The 15,939-nt window shown below is 44.4% G+C and overlaps 1 protein-coding gene across 4 annotated transcripts in view; it reads left to right on the forward strand.

The window, feature by feature from the left end:
- The window catches only part of LOC147019259 (uncharacterized), a 45,961-nt gene extending 30,589 nt beyond the window's left edge, over nucleotides 1–15,372 (forward strand). The window contains exons 9-13 of one of the 4 annotated variants that reach the window (XM_085899592.1): nucleotides 93–239; nucleotides 5,909–6,001; nucleotides 6,154–6,233; nucleotides 6,392–6,422; nucleotides 14,830–15,372. In XM_085899592.1, coding sequence (XP_085755718.1) covers nucleotides 93–239; nucleotides 5,909–6,001; nucleotides 6,154–6,233; nucleotides 6,392–6,422; nucleotides 14,830–14,985 — 507 coding nt within the window. In that variant the 3' untranslated portion in view covers nucleotides 14,986–15,372. The remainder of the gene's footprint in view (nucleotides 1–92; nucleotides 240–5,908; nucleotides 6,002–6,153; nucleotides 6,234–6,391; nucleotides 6,423–14,829) is intronic. The other 3 variants (XM_085899591.1, XM_085899594.1, XM_085899595.1) reach the window with 3 other exon arrangements.
- The last annotated feature ends 567 nt before the right edge of the window (nucleotides 15,373–15,939 follow it).

Consider the following 15,939-nt stretch of genomic DNA (forward strand, 5'->3'; position numbering starts at 1 on the left):
GTTTGTGCCCGTGGAGATTGGTTCTGAATCTATGCAAATACAGCATTACTTGCAGTTAGAAATGCTTTCGTGCACGTTGGCATTTGTCACAGGAAAAGGAGCGCAAACTGCTGGACGTTTACGAGATGATTGGTGGAGAGGAGGACATCGTGCACCCGAGCAATGAGCTACTCAAAGAAGGACCAATTCTGAAGCTCTCTGCCAGGAATGGCACACGAATGGAAAGGCATCTCTTCCTGGTTGGTGGAAAATGAATATTTTTGCCTTGACCTCAATCATTCTGAAACCAAATCAATGAGAAATTATATTTCCACCCAATTTTTGTTTGTCTCGATAAGGGTGAGGCTCATGGAAGAACAAGATTAAATTGACAGTTGAGTAGCAGGACAAAAATTCAGCATAAACGGAGAGGGAGGGAAGGGAGTTTGGCCAGGAGTGAGTTGATAAAGATTGTGGGTCAAGGTGGGGGATGACACGAGGTGGCAGTGCCTAGCTTACTTGAAGCCGTGGAGGGAAGAGTGGGAAAGAACGGCCTCTGGAAAATGGTTCTTTAAGATGGGAAGTTGGAGTTGCGGTGTTCAGTCACCCTAGAGTTTGTAAAAATTAACTAGGAGAGGGTTACTGGAAGAACGTGTGCATCCTGGAGTCGAGGAAGGGTTGGAGGAACGAGGGAGCAATGTTTGAGAATTTTATGGGAGAAAACGGACCACCGACCTGTCTGATATGAGCGCAACAGACCTTGCACTTTGGCCTCATCGTCGGAGATTCCAAATAATTTTTGAGAGCTTTGGAGATCACAGAATCCATGAGACACAGATGTGATCGCTGTGTGCCAGCCTACAGGGGAGAGCAGTATTACGTTGATCTATGGACAAAGAAAAAGGCCTCGTCGACCAAGTAGCTCTGATATTCCAAGGAAACACTTGGATCGACATCGGAAGACGCCCAGTCTGCGGTTGGTTTTGGAGGTTGGTTTTGGAGGCCAGTTTTGCTGCGTGGTCAGCCCGAGAGAGAGTTCGTGGCTAATTATGAGGTCTTGAAGTTCAAGAGACTGAACCTCTTCCAGTGGTGAACCATGGAAGCAGGTGGGTTATTTTGACTGTCCTTCTGGAGCGATGCGGTCAGACGGTGAGATTTTCAATGGTTTGAAGGACATTATTCTATTTATCAGGTCGGCATGTAATCAATTTTAGATTGGCAGAGAGTGGTGCAGCTGCAATGTGCTTGACAGAGGGATGGGGGTTATTATATGACACCATGTGGAGGAGTCTGCAAAAATGAAAAGGCTTTTCCAGAGAATCGGAGAGGTCATTAATATAGATGAGGAACAAGACACGGTCCGAAACATCGCACTGCACTGGGGAGAGGGAAGGAGAGTGCGATGTTGATTGTGAGAGGAGGAAGTCAGAAATTGAGGAATTTTGGCAGCCATCAATGCCACCAGGCAGAGAGCTTGGTAAGCAAAGCAGGATGGCAAAATGTGGCAAATGCCAGATGAAGCATGTCCAGAGTTGAATGATGAGGATGGAATCTAAAATGATGGTCAGAGATCGTCCTGTTTGAAAACGGGAGACCTGACGTCAGAAGTGAGCTTGGATTCCATTCCCTTTCTTTGATCACTGGTCTGTTTTTGCACTCTTCTTGTGGACTGGAATGGTGTTTGCTGACTTCTGGGTTGATTTGCGGACTGCCAAAGGAGGACGGACTGAATAGGTCAAAGGGGGGGAAGCAAGAACTGCAGAGAAGGATTTGCGAAGCAGGGTCAAGGTCAGACAGAACTTTCTTTACCTTCTTTGTTGTGGACACAGAGTTCAGTATGAAGGGGGCTAATGAGATTTGGAGACAAACACAGAATTTAGACTTTGTGGTGAGGGGTGGGATTGAAGGGAAACGCACACCAGAGAGAGACTTGACGAGGTTCCACCATTATTTTGTGGTTTGAGTGTTCGGTCTCGAGGTTTGTAAGAATATTTTCAGACTTGCTTCAGGACGGACACAGTTGTTTGAAGCCTGATGAAAAATGGAAAAATGTTACCCTCAGTTGGCTTTGCTTTCCAAGCTGAGTAAGCAAACTGAATCCTGTGGGGAGGCGTATGCAGTCGAGCACTCTACCTGGGTCGAGAGCAGGGGTGGGCAATGATTTTCACTGGTGGGCCGCACGCTCATTTTGGTGTGCCATCGCGGGACGCATTTGTGTTTTGTAATAAAATTGCCGAACCATACAAATGATTTTCGAATTGATGATGCGTGAACAGTAAGGCTGAAGTCACATTTGCTCTACGGCGGCCGTACGCCCTCTGAATTGACAAACGTGCGGCGGCCGCAGAGTTTCTGAGGTGGCCTCAGGGTGGCCCTACGCCGTTTGGCTATATTTTACAGGCCGTAAGGTCGCTGTGGAATTATAACGCGGAGTTATAACTTTTTTTCATTTCTACGTTCGCTGTAGCAATCGACAAGCCGAAAAAAAAAAAAAGAACTGGTAAAAAAAACCCACTCGTTACCGTCCGTCTGGCCGCATGTTCGCCTGAGGGCCCCCCTGCGGGCACCTTGCGGGCACCTTGCATCTGCCTTGCAAATTCTATGGCCGCCGCAGGAACGCCCTAAGGTCACCGTGTGACATCAAATCAAAGACCGTACGGCACCCCCCACGTTTTCGGTCTCCACAATTTATAAATACCCCGTGCGGCTCCCCGAAAAATAAAAACATATGTGACTGCTACATTGTGTGACCGTGGGAATACTGTGGCCACCCTATAATTGCTAGTGGCCATAGATTTTGGAGACCCCACGACCGCCGTGGCAAATGTGACCTAGGCCTTTGTGCCATTAAAGTTTTTAATGCGTTAAGACATTTTCGCTTGATAATCACAGAGAAGTGACTCGTAAGTTTGTTTTTTGACAGATTGCTGAAACGTCTGTTAAAGTTTTTAAAAGTTAAAGTGCAGAATATACTCATTCAATGTTGTCTTTGACTATGTCTGTCACACACTGTGTGTGTGTGTGTGTGTGTGTGTGTGTGTGTGTGTGTGTGTGTGTGTGTGTGTGTGTGTGTGTGTGTGTGTGTGTGTGTGTGTGTGTCCGGAAGCAACCAGATAGGAGACTGGAAATTAGGGTTTTCCATTCAGAAGACTGGCTTTATTGCAGAATGAGATCGCTAACGACACGATAAAATGGAGAAAAGAAATAGAAGCTTCACCCGATCCCCCTCACGGGTTCATGAACACAACAAATTAAAAAAAAAAAAAATGAAATAAAAAACTAAATTAAATATCCCCATTGGGAAAACTAAATAAACATGAAAAAGAGCAATCGGAGCTTGCAGACCCTCGCCAGGACTTGTTTGTGACGTAATTAATCGGAGACATAATTGGAACTGGCAGTGATAACCGGGTACCAAGACGTCCCACTTTGATGCAACCCCGCTTTAATCGGACACCTGACCCTGACCCATGACGTTTTTTCATTATTATTATGATTCAATTTTATTCAGAATGGGATTAAAATAAATTCAATTCAAATCAAATGGAAGACCAAATAGGTACAGCCCTGCATTGGAGTCATATCATCAGAAGGAACCCGAAAAAGCAAAGAAGTCATCAGGGGGAGCTAGGATAGGATATGCCCTTCAGTGGCTCCTCCTCCACCCTCAAACCCATCCAGGCACAGTTAAGTGAGCCTGATTCATAATTATAAACAAGAAGCGAATACTTCGATATCGCGCGGCTGGGGGCAGTAAAAGGTTAAGAATGATGAAACAATTTTGCAGTTATAAAATTTAAATGTAGACACGGTGAATTAGCATGCATGATGGGAAGAGTTGTGACGTTGGACAAATTTCTGTTTATAGCCCTCAGATCTAAGGGACGTATGCGGCCAGAAGACACAGGACAGAGTAGCCAATTATATAACAGTGCGATGTTATATCGCTGTGCTGTAAAAAAAAAAAAATGAAGCAAAAAACAAACCCAGATGAAAAAAAAAAAATTCTGACTACCAGACCATGTGTCTGATCAAGTTGAAATTTTAAACATGTATTCCCCGTCCCTACTAAATCATCATTGTGAAGTTTCATGTCGATTGATTAACCGGTTGAAGAGAAAACATTATTTAATATTTTTCTTCAATCCAATATGGCTGCCAAACCATGTGACTCATCAATGATTCCTTAAACTTGGGAAACATTTGTCTGAAGTTTCCCCTCGGTCTGTCCAGCTGTTCTGGAGAAGATTTATTTTATTTTATTTTTTTGGTTTTCAGGGAAATGCAATATGGCTGCCAAACCACATGGCTGAGGGCATCATCATTATTATTATTATTATTATTATTATGATTTTTTTTTTCTTTCTGTTGACCAATTTATCCCGAGATCCATCCATCCATCTATTGGGACTATACTCTGTACAGAGCGTCGGTGCTGCCAAAGCAGTCTCCTGGGCTATTGGGCACAATCCTGGATGGGTCGCCACTCCGACGCAGAATACTCGAATGGCTCGATCATCCCAGCAAGCTGGAACTCATTTTGCTGACCTTGGAAGGATGACAGGCTGAGTCAACCCCACCTGTTATTTATTCAATGGTCAAGCAGGATTTGAACTCGGAACACTCGGATCCCAAACCTGGCACCCAAACCATGAAGCTAACATTGGGCATATACGACCCTCAAAATTTTTCATGCTTGTCGGATGTAGTGTTCTACATATTATGCAATTATGACGTGCCATGTGCTAAGTTTCAATTTTTTTTCCTTGGTGCGGTTTCAGAGATAGAGGTCCAAAGTTTTTATTTTTTTATTTTTTTCTTTTTTTTTCTTCTCCAACATGGCTGCCACACCACGTGACCTATAATGTCAGTTATCATTCAAACATTCAACATGGGTAGTGGAACTGAAGGTGAAAATTTTGTCTCGATTTGACAAGCTGTTGCCGAGAAAAACAAAAAAAACAAACAAAAAAACCATGAAAGTTCTGTGTGGACAAACAGACCCAAATGCAATACCCTCTCCTCTGGTGAGGGTAAAAATAATCCTAATCAGGAAGTTTGCACGCTGTTTTTCTATTATTATTTTTTCCATTCGAGCAACCATTTCATGCAATTGTCTGGCTTTCTCTTCGTCAGACATGTAGTCTGGTCTGGAAGTCACGGGGGTCTGGATCCGGCGCCCGGGTCATATTTTGCCCACTCCTGGTCTCGAGGATGGATAGGAAAGTCAGCGATGAGATGGGATAACCGCTGCATAAGAAAAAGTAGACTCTTGTGAAAGTTGTTTTATTTTATTTTTTTTCCCCCCATCAGGTGCTGTGGAAATGGTGGTCCAATCCTTTTGTGAGGGTGCAGGTTGAAGACCCAGCCAGTTGGCCGGTGCAAACATCCATATTCTGCATCGTTGAGGTTGATCCTTTGCAATAGTCAGATATATGGGCCTTGACAAGAAAGTGGCCGGAAGAGCCTACAGGGGCAGAAGAACAAGAGATATTGGATGGGAAGTTGGTCATTACTCGGTCCAGGAAGGAGGATGTACTAGTATGAAAAATCCAGGTTGGGAAGTTTACAGATCGAGTCAAACCCAAGCGGTTGAAGAGGGCCTTTTCCGCAATGTCACGGCTGGTTGTTGCTGAACCAACACCCAGGCAGCTGGCATGTGACGGTTGAAGTCGCCGCAAGTGAGAGAAACAGTTGGGATGGGTGATTACGAGCTCATCCATTTTAAAGGAAACTACAACGTCATATATTACATGGAGTGAATAGTATGTTCAGAGTACTGCATATATATTTATATAATTTTATTCTTGCATTTTCCGTCTAAAGGTTTAGTTGTTGACGTGAAAACCAAATGTCGATGGACAAGACAGCAGGACTAATTGGCATGTCTCATTTCCTTACCCCATCATCTCCCCCCCACCCCCAATAGTTCAGGAACATGCTGCTCTACTGTGTACCCAAGTTGCGCCTCAAAGGACAGAAGTTCACCGTGCGAACGCGCCTCGACGTTGAAGGAATGATGGTGTGTGTCTTTTGTAGCGAATACTGCACTCGTATGCAGTTTGCATATCTGTGGTCGATAAGGATTCGCGGGACGTCATAGTTGAGTGAACATGCTTCTCAAAAAGAATTGATACTTTTTATTATTTATTTATTTTCTGTTCTATTTTTCAGGTTACCGATTTGAATAATGATGGAATCGTTACGACTTTCCAAGTCAGTGGAACACAAAGAGTTTTGGAACTTTGCGGAAGGTTGGCTGAGCTACAATAAAAGTATCTTTATGAGTTTTTAAGAATAAAAAAAAATCTTCATCTCCCGACCCCAAATCCTTTCACCCTGTGAGTAACTATGTTGTTCCTCCCCTCCAACCGATACATTGTTTCATTAATTATTTTGTTTTTTATTGCAGGACTGTAAAAGAGAAGGAAGAATGGGTCGAGGTGGGTTTTCTTTTAAAATACCTTTCACATGAGCATTTTTCTGACAGTTTAATAACACCCTATCCCCCCCCCCCCCACCCACACTTGCATTTCTTTGTGGAAGAGCATTAGTCCGTACCATGGATACTCGTTAATAAATTAATGTAGTGTGTTGTATGGTGAAATACTTAATGGTTATGTGATTTGGTTCACTTCCGGTTCCGGTTTTGAGCGGCAAGAGGTCTCCTTCGGGGCTCCCTGCTGACATTCTCAAAGTTAAGTTCCGGTTGTTATTTGTCCCGTTTTAACTGTTTAATTTTCTCACCTACATGTTAATGTGTGTTCCTAGTTCGGTTTTGTTTCAAAAATCGTGCTATTTTGTGAGTATTTATGTCGACGTTCTTACCTGGTGTTTGAGGCCTAGTCCTAGGCTTGAGGCCTACCGGTTCCACTTGGTGTTCGATCGTTTTTTTGTTTGTTTGTTTGTTTTTTCTCCCCATTACCTTCAATTTCTATCCTCCCCATTACCTTCAATTTTCATCCTCCCCACTTTCCAAACATCCCCCATTCTCCCAACTAATCTCTTTCTTATCTCAAAAAAAAAAAAAAAAAAAAAATAAATAAATAAATAAATAAATAAATAAATAAATAAATAAATAAATAAATAAATAATAAAAAAAAATACCCAACAACAACAACAACAACACGCTCACCTTCTCCCGATTCTGCTACTTCTTCTTCCTCTTAACTTCCTCCTCGTCTTCCTCGATTTCTTTTTTTTTTTTTACATTTCCATGACCTAATCTGTTGAACTCTCTCATACATTAATATTAACAACAAAAACGATCTTATGATGCTTCATCTTCCTCTCTCTCACATGTGGTACTCTTTACTGTTTCACAATGCACTACTCTTCTGCTATTTCAACAGACTGCTTTCATTTCGACCTCTCCTTCATTCCTTGCCTAAAAAATCCAACTATTACAGCGCTTCTTCTCTCCATGCTCTGAATTCGCCTTCATTGCATCCATCAAGAATTGTGTTAAATCGCATCTCTGACCTAAAACTTTTAAAAACCACAGTTTGCCATGGATGCTCGCTTTCCATCAACCATTCTTTTTTCCAACTTCAGTGCCAACTCACCCCCTCACCCCTCACTCTCACTCTCAAAGCAACCATCCCACTCTTCTCCCTCCAAGCCTCCCTCTCACCTCTTTCAAAAATTCCCCCCTCACCTTTCTCCCACCTTTCATCCCCCTCACTCTTCCTTCTCTAAGTTGCCCCCCTCTCATCCACCAACCTGCCTCCCTCCACTGCCCTCTCACCTCCATCTCTTCACTCCACCTCCTCAAATACTCAACTGCCATCTTCCTTGTCTCTTGTCCCCCTCTCTCCCAGCACCACAGAGCCTTTTTCTCCCTCCTCATTCGGCCCCCTCCCCTCGCTATTCTGCAATACCCCACACTCCTTCAGCAACCCTCCTTACCTCCCCCCTCGTCCCTCGTCCTACCCTCCCCCGCCCCTCCACCTCCTGCACCCAAATCCTCCTCCCCTACCTCTTCATTAAAAGTGTGGACCTCAAATATCCGGGGCCTTCGCTCAAACCTTTCAGATCTTTCCATGCAGGTTGCCACTGACAAACCAGACATTATCTGCCTAACAGAAACTTTCCTCTCCCAAGACGTGTCTGACTCCCAAGTATCTCTCCCTGGTTACTCCCTCTTACGGTATGACAGACCTGAGCCTCGTCCTGGTGGAGGTGTTGCTCTCTTCATCAAAGACTCTATTCCTCCCTCTCCCTCCCCCGCTCTCACTCCCCCCCCCCCCCCGGAATACCTCTGGCTTCGGCTTCCCCTCCACTCCCACCTCATGTTTATATGTGTACTGTACCGTCCACCGAACAGTGATGACTCCATCTACACCTCACTCTCCGAAAACATGGACCATCTTCTATCTTCTCATCCAAACTCTCTCTTCCTCTTATGTGGCGACTTCAATTGTCATCACGCCAGTTGGCTAGGTGTGGGTACCTCTCTCACCTGCCATGGGACATCAACAAAAGCTTTCTGTGACTCATTGGGACTGACTCAATCGGTCAACTTCCCGACCCGGATCTCAACCAATGGTACTCCATCTCTTCTGGATCTGATTTTGACAAATTTCCCTGACAATATCTGCTGCTCTTCCTTCGCTCCAATTGGTTTTTCTGACCACGTCCTTGTTAAAGTGGACATCTCTCTGGCTGTTATCAGAGAACCACCTCACCGCCGTCGAGTCTGGCATTTCACTCAAGCCGACTGGCAGGGTCTCCGAGCAGCCATCAAACTTACAGACTGGTCTCCTATCGCTACTTTCTCAAACATCAACTCATCCTGGGAATTCTTTCAAAGAAACTTGCTCTCCCTCATGCACAGATTTATCCCCTCTCGTGTTCAGTTGTCTTACCCTTCCTCCCGCCCTTGGTTTACTGAAGCTTGTGGCGAGGCAGTTGTCCTGAAACAACTTGCCTTTGCCTCATGGAAAGCAAACCCAACTGAGGAGCAATCTCAGTTCTTTCCACAAAGCTCGGAACAAGTGTGTAGCTACCCTCAGGAGAGCCAGAAAACAACATCTTTCTCATCTCAAGTCTGAACTCTCAAACCTCTCTCCCTCCTCAAAATCCTGGTGGCGTTTAATCAAATCTGTTTCTGGTGTATGTTCCCCCTCCATCCCCTCCCTTACCTCAAATGGCCGCACTGCTGATTCCACACGTGATAAAGCTGAATGTCTAAACTCGGTGTTTGCAGCTAAATCTTGTGTCCCAAACCCATCACTATCTCTACCCACTTTACCCAGTCGCACCCAACTGTCCCTGGACTCTGTATCCTTTTCTCCTGACAAGGTGGAGAGCTTGCTTTCAAACCTCGAGTCAGATTCTGCAACCGGTCCAGACGGCATCAGCCCACGTGTCCTCAAAGCCTGCTCTTCTGCTCTTGCTCACCCTCTCTCTGTTCTATTCACCCTCTCATTTTCCCAAGGTCATCTGCCATCTGCTTGGAAATCTGCTAACATCACTGCCCTGCATAAAAAGGTGCAAAAACAGATCCCTGTAACTATAGACCAATCAGCCTTCTCCCAATCATCAGCAAGGTTATGGAATCCATCATCGCTTCAGACATGAAATCCTTCCTCTTCTCCAATGGCTTGATTTCCAATCATCAATTTGGTTTCAGACCAGGTCACTCTACCCTAGATATGCTGCTACTGCTCTCCCATCAATGGATGGAGGTCCTCAATGCCAGACAGGAAATCCGAGCCGTATCCCTGGACATATCACGTGCTTTTGACACAGTCTGGCACCCTGCCCTACTCACCAAACTCTCTTCCCATGGTATTCAAGGCCATCTCCACTCATGGCTCGCAGAACTTCCTCTCCTGTCGCAGTCAACGTGTGGCCCTAAATGGAGTTCTTTCATCCCCTCTTCCTGTGCAGGCTGGAGTTCCTCAAGGTAGCGTTCTGGGCCCTGTTCTTTTTCTGGTTTTCATCAATGATCTCTCGGACTCTCTGGAAAATCCTCTATTTCTCTTTGCCGATGACTCCACCCTCTGCCGTACCATCTGTCATCCCTCAGACCGGCAAGCAGCAGCTTCTTCGCTCACTGCAGATCTGGATAAAATCACAAACTGGTCCAACACGTGGAACATGTCTTTCAATCCAGACAAATCTCACACTCACTATGTCTCTTCGAAAGGACCGTTTACAAACCCCCCCATCCACTTTCTCAACAATCCTCTGGAAGAAGTCTTTTCTTTCAAGCTTCTGGGTCTCACTATCTGCCATGACCTTTCCTGGGAAAGTCACATTTCCAACCTTGCCTCAAAAGCCAGTCGCCGACTGGGAATCCTCCGTCGTGCAAAGTCCTTCCTCGGCCCTCTTGAGCTCCTGACCACTTACAAAGCTTTTGTCCGTAGCCTGATGGAGTACTGCTCTCCCCTCTGGGCTGGTGCTCCTGCCCCCCACCTTTCTCGACTTCACGCTGTCGAAACCAGGGCATTTAAGATCATCGGCATCTCCCGCAATGAAGCTGAGTCTTTGGGCCTCTCACTCAATCACCGCAGGTTGGTCGGTGGTCTTTCTGTCTTCTACCGACTCCTCTCCAGCCTTGCCCCCCCTGCCCTCTCTGTGATTTGTCCCAACCACATTTCCACAGGGCGCTCAAGGTCCGCCAACAACCCCCTTCTGGTAAAACTACCAAAATCACGAATCACTGCTCATCTTCACTCTTTCATTCCTCTTTTTTCCCGCCTTTGGAATAAACTTCCTCACTCTATTCTTTCCCATTCTTCCCTCCAGGCTTTCAAAACAGCTGTTCACCACCACCTCTTATCTTCCCCCATCCAAATCCTCGATCTTTTCTACCCCGATAATCCACCCAAGCCCACTTCCTTCAATTCTCCTGCTTTCCTTCCTGAAAGTCCCTTTAATGTCCATCTTCCCCTCGCCATGTTCCCCGTCCCATCCCCATCCCTCCCCCTTCCACAGTTCACCTGTGTCTGTTCCCCAATGTTTTGTCCCTTCCACTCCCGCCCCTCTTGTCTCATGCCTCCTTGCTGTGAGTTGTGTGTTAGCTCTCATACGAGCCTCGACCAAGGTATACAAAAAAAAAAAAAAAAAAAAAAAAAAAAAAAAAAAAAAAAACTGGACACGAACTAACTTTTAATTTTCTGTTACTGTTTTTGTAAGTTGGATTCAAGGAAACTGACCAATCCTTCCTCTTTACCCCTTTATAACTTGTGTAACGGAAATGTAAAAATTGCTGATTACCTGAATACTGCATGGAAGATATTATTTATATATGTGTGTATGTATGTATGAGGCCTCGGTGAGGAGGAGTGATGTAAGCAACATTTTTTAATGATATGATGATGATAGGGGAAGGGTTAAAATAGTGTTATATGGCAATAACTCCAAAATGGCTGATGTGGCCCTTACATCAATCCTCCTCGCGGCGCCTCTTGTGTATATGTGTATATATATATATATATATATATATATATATATATATATATATATATATATATATATATATATATATATATATATATATATATATATATATATATATATATATATATATAAATATATATATAAAACTCACACACTAAACCCTCAAATATCGTGGGGGTTATGTTTCTGGGAAAAGGGCTTTTCAGTTCCTGGACTTCGAGAAAATATAGAGAAGGTGGGTGGCAGCCAGAAATTAACATAATTTACATAAGTGTGTGTGTGTGTGTGTGTGTGTGTGTGTGTGTGTGTGTGTGTGTGTGTGTGTGTGTGTGTGTGTGTGTGTGTGTGTGTGTGTGTGTGTGTGTCACGTGCAACTTCTCCAGTTCTGGGACAATTACATTCAGACTTCAGAGAGAGATATTCTCTGTGTTGGTGTATCATGTAGCGCCGCCTCCAGGTGGGGGAGGACATTGCAAGTATCCAGCATTTACATTGTAATATTCCTGTCCCCACGTTTTCCTGTACAGTGAGGTATTTTGAATTGTAAGCAGAAGGTATGTTTCTGTTTCATGCAGGTAACCCAGGGTTTTTTTTAATTTTGTTTTTATTTTTTGGTCGATACAGAGCTGTCAGTTGCTTGTACACTGCTAAAATAAACGTATGCATCAGAACGTGTTGCATGCTTGGAACAAGATCGCCCATAGAGCAGGTACTCTGCTGGTGTATATATAGCGTGGTAACATTGAAATAAACATGTAAATAAAATAAACAATATCACAAGACGTTTACTTTCAAATTTATCCCAAAACGGCGAGGTGGGCGAGCGTAAGAATATTGTTGCAGACCCGGGTTCAGGGTTCACCATGAGGGGAAGCGCTCTGGTTCCTCCCGAATGGCGGTCCTGTCGGCCGATGTGCCGTGGAAAATTCGACAGCCCAGCAGGTTGCGAATGAACCACCAACACCGATTGGTACCACCAACCCTGGAAGGGTTCTCACTACTTCATGCGTTACCGTTTCTGGTGGATTGGCAGAATCAACGGGGGCTCATGCCCTCGATGCGTACTTGCCTTATCTTACTCATTCAATCAGGTGCAGCCGAGTGGAGCTGCCAAGTATGCGTCGGCTAACGTGCATCGCCAATCGGTGGGGGTAACACTTTCCAGCTAACAATACATGCGGATTATGCTGGATCAATGGAGGAAAGGACACTACGAGCTGGTTGCATTGCAATAACAGGGAATTTATTATTAAAGAAAGGTATGTGGCACAGTGAAGATGAGGGGTTTTTTTTCCTCCACAAGGGAGATACGTATAGCAGAGACATAAATAGTTGTGAGGTACGCCAAAAGACAGCGATGCAGGTAAGCAAAGAGAAGGTGAAGAGCAAACCCGATACTAATTATAGTGCCGAGAGTCTCCACCCCCTTTCCAAATTTTCATCTTTTGTTTCCTTGTAGCCTGGAATTAAATTGCATTAAATCGGACTTTTTCCCACCTTTTATTTATACATTGTAACCCACAACTTCCAAGTGGAAAAAAATTCTGCAAATTTCAGAAAATTGATTAAAAATACAAAACTACAATATCTTGGTTGGATAAGAGTTCTCTCGCTTGTGCAACGCATGGCTTAAATAGTTACTTGGCGGAGGCAGAGCTTTATTGTGGATCAAATGGGTTGCTAGGCAGGGTGACCAGGACTTACAATGCACCCATTGGTGCATACATGATTCTTCCATTGGCTCCACCATCCACACGAAGCCACAGTCATGAACATTCTGGCTGGCATAACCTCCCAGATGACACATGCCACGGACCTCCGCACTTAACGTGGCGCTGGTGTCTTCGGCTGCACCTTCCGAGCCCAAATATGCGCTGGACGACCAATGGGGACTCGAGCAAGTGGAGTGCCAGGTTTTCGCACAAGATTTTAAATGGTGATTGGTGCATATTTACACTCCGAGTTACAGGCATTTGAATGTCCAGGTCTGAGATGTCTGTCACTGGTGCATCGTGCCATTCAAAGGTGGCTGTGGGCATCTGTGTGGTGATTGTGGTTGAGGCATTGTGGTTGTCGAGCAATGGCGAATGTTTGTGTGATGTTTTAATGACCTGGAGTGATTAAGGCATTGTGATGTTGTGTGATCGTTGTAGCATTTGTGTGTAAAATATGGTGAAGGTTGAAGTGATGTACCTGCTGGATTGTGGCACATGATTCAAACTTGGATTTGGCATGCCGATGCAAATTAGCTGTGTGTGCTTGGTTGTGTTTGGTTGTATGATCGAGATTTGTGTTTGGGGGGGGAAAATCTACCTAATCCCACACTATGCATATTGACCCATAAAACCCATTGCACATCAGGGAAGGACTCTTTGAAACGAGTAATAACAAACTAACTATCTCTGGAACCGCTATGATTTGTGCCCATTGCCTTTGGAAAAGACCTTTTCACAGAACTGGCATTATTATGTACTCTGCCGAAAACATAAACCACAAGACTTAGCTTGGGATGATGATAATTATGATGCTGTTATAGTGGGGAGGGTTGGGGGGGTAGAGATTAGAAAGATGCGGACATTGGAATTTGGGATGGCTGTTGGATCATCGGGAGCTGGTAAGCCGATCCTTCACCACCTAAGACGCTGGAGCAGATCTTTCGTTCTTGGAGAGTAAGGTATGAGATTGCTTCCTCTTCCAGAATAATCCCATCTCGTCGGCATTAATAACCTGCTCCGGCATAAATCCCTTCGCTTCCATTAGTTCCATGAGCTGCGGTAAGCAGTTCTTCACAGCATCATGGTCTTGCCGATGCTGCTTCCCCAACTAATTTTACATGATTGAGGCCAAATCCTCTTGAATTTCTCAAACCAGCCCTTGCCGGTGTGGCACTAGTGAATAGCCGGAGTTGAACTGGAGTCTTCGGCCTCGGGTGCCTCGTAAACGTTTGTAAGTGCACATAATTTATCCCGTATAAGCGGTCCACTCAAAGGCACTTTTTATTTTTCTGTGTTTGATCCTCGATCCAAACGTGAAGTGCTTTTTCCATCCTTTCAATATGAGGATCACGTGACTGCAATGAGCCTTTTGCGCTTCACGGCATGCCGGCAGCAATACGTGCAAGGATATTTGACTCTCTTTTACGGATTTACCGCACAGTCGATTCATTTATCCCGTAACGGCGGCCCACAGATGCTGCACTTGCACCTCTTGCCATCTAATCCGATGACTCAATATATTTTTCACCATTAAAACTGGTGCACGAGAAAGGACAAAAGGCTCGTAATGCGAGGTAATGCTATGTGCGGACGCAAACGATGACTCGTCTCAACTCAAAAACCGCAATGGGCAAAATGAAATCCCACGATATTCAAACCCGTGATATTTAAGGGTTTACTGTGTATAAATTGGGATGTGACCAGATTTTTTTTTTGTCCCTTGCAGGCAATTCAAGAAGCAATCCAGAGTCATGCTGAAAAACGGAAAACCTTCCGCGAGTTCAGAAAAGATGAAGAACTTCCGGTAATATTTCCTGCTGGCTCTGCAGTGGCAGTGCATGTAATGCATGTTTGTTTGTTTTGCTGCACGTTAAATTGTTGAGTTCTCAGACATCCCAGAGCTTTTCTGTTTTGCCAAAATGAAAAGAAAGGGGTGGGGGGTTTGGAATAGAAAATGTTCGACCAAATTTTTCCAAATTTTCTCGTTTAAGGTGGAGGAGCTTCCAATCTCCCACCACGTTCAAATGCGTGCCCAGTCGTTGCAATACCTGTGACTTTCTCAACCCTCCGGTATCAATATAAGGACCGAATGAAAAAAAAAAATCTCAAAATTGAAAACCCGTCCGGGTCCGCTTTGTACGAGGACTAAACTTGATGAAAACAACAGCTGAAAATAAATAAAATTTATTAATAATTTTATCCATATTCTCATAAGGGTTAATTAAAACTTTGATTGAAAGCTCAAATGGTTAAGAAAAAAAGAAAAAAAAAGTTGTAGCCGAGACAGAAACATATGGGGGACGCGGTGGAGGGGGCAGGGGGACAGAGACAGAGATTGGGATGGTGGAAGACAGATACATGGATGGGGGGTGGGGGGGCGGGGTGAGGGTGCAGGACATGGAGAGATGGGGATAGGCAGAGATGCATACATCCACACGCAATGTATACAGACATGTATGATAATTAATGCCGTGACGTCTCACTCTGACATCACGGAAGAGCTTTCCCGAAGCGCGAATTGCAAAATAGTTTGTGTAATGTATAATTTTGAAAAATGAACTGACTGAGATTATGGTTTCAAGAGGTCAAAGGTCCTTGTTCAGTAAAAATTCTGTGACTGTCAGGTAAGAAATGTGATACGAGAAAACAGCTGAGGGGATTTAAATGAAACTTGGTACAAGTATGTATAATGATTTAATAATGTGGGAGGAGGGATATCGGTCGACGTCGCGATGTCGAAGAGTGCTGTTGTAGTTCTTTCTTTTTCAATCTATTTCCTTCTCTTAATTACTCTTTCTTCTACATTAACGACTACTACCAACACCATACACACATC

The sequence above is a fragment of the Eptatretus burgeri genome, chromosome 10, assembly GCF_056783735.1.
Source record: "Eptatretus burgeri isolate ZD-2024b chromosome 10, Ebu_testis_v1, whole genome shotgun sequence".
In the NCBI taxonomy this organism is placed as follows: Eukaryota; Metazoa; Chordata; class Myxini; order Myxiniformes; family Myxinidae; genus Eptatretus; species Eptatretus burgeri.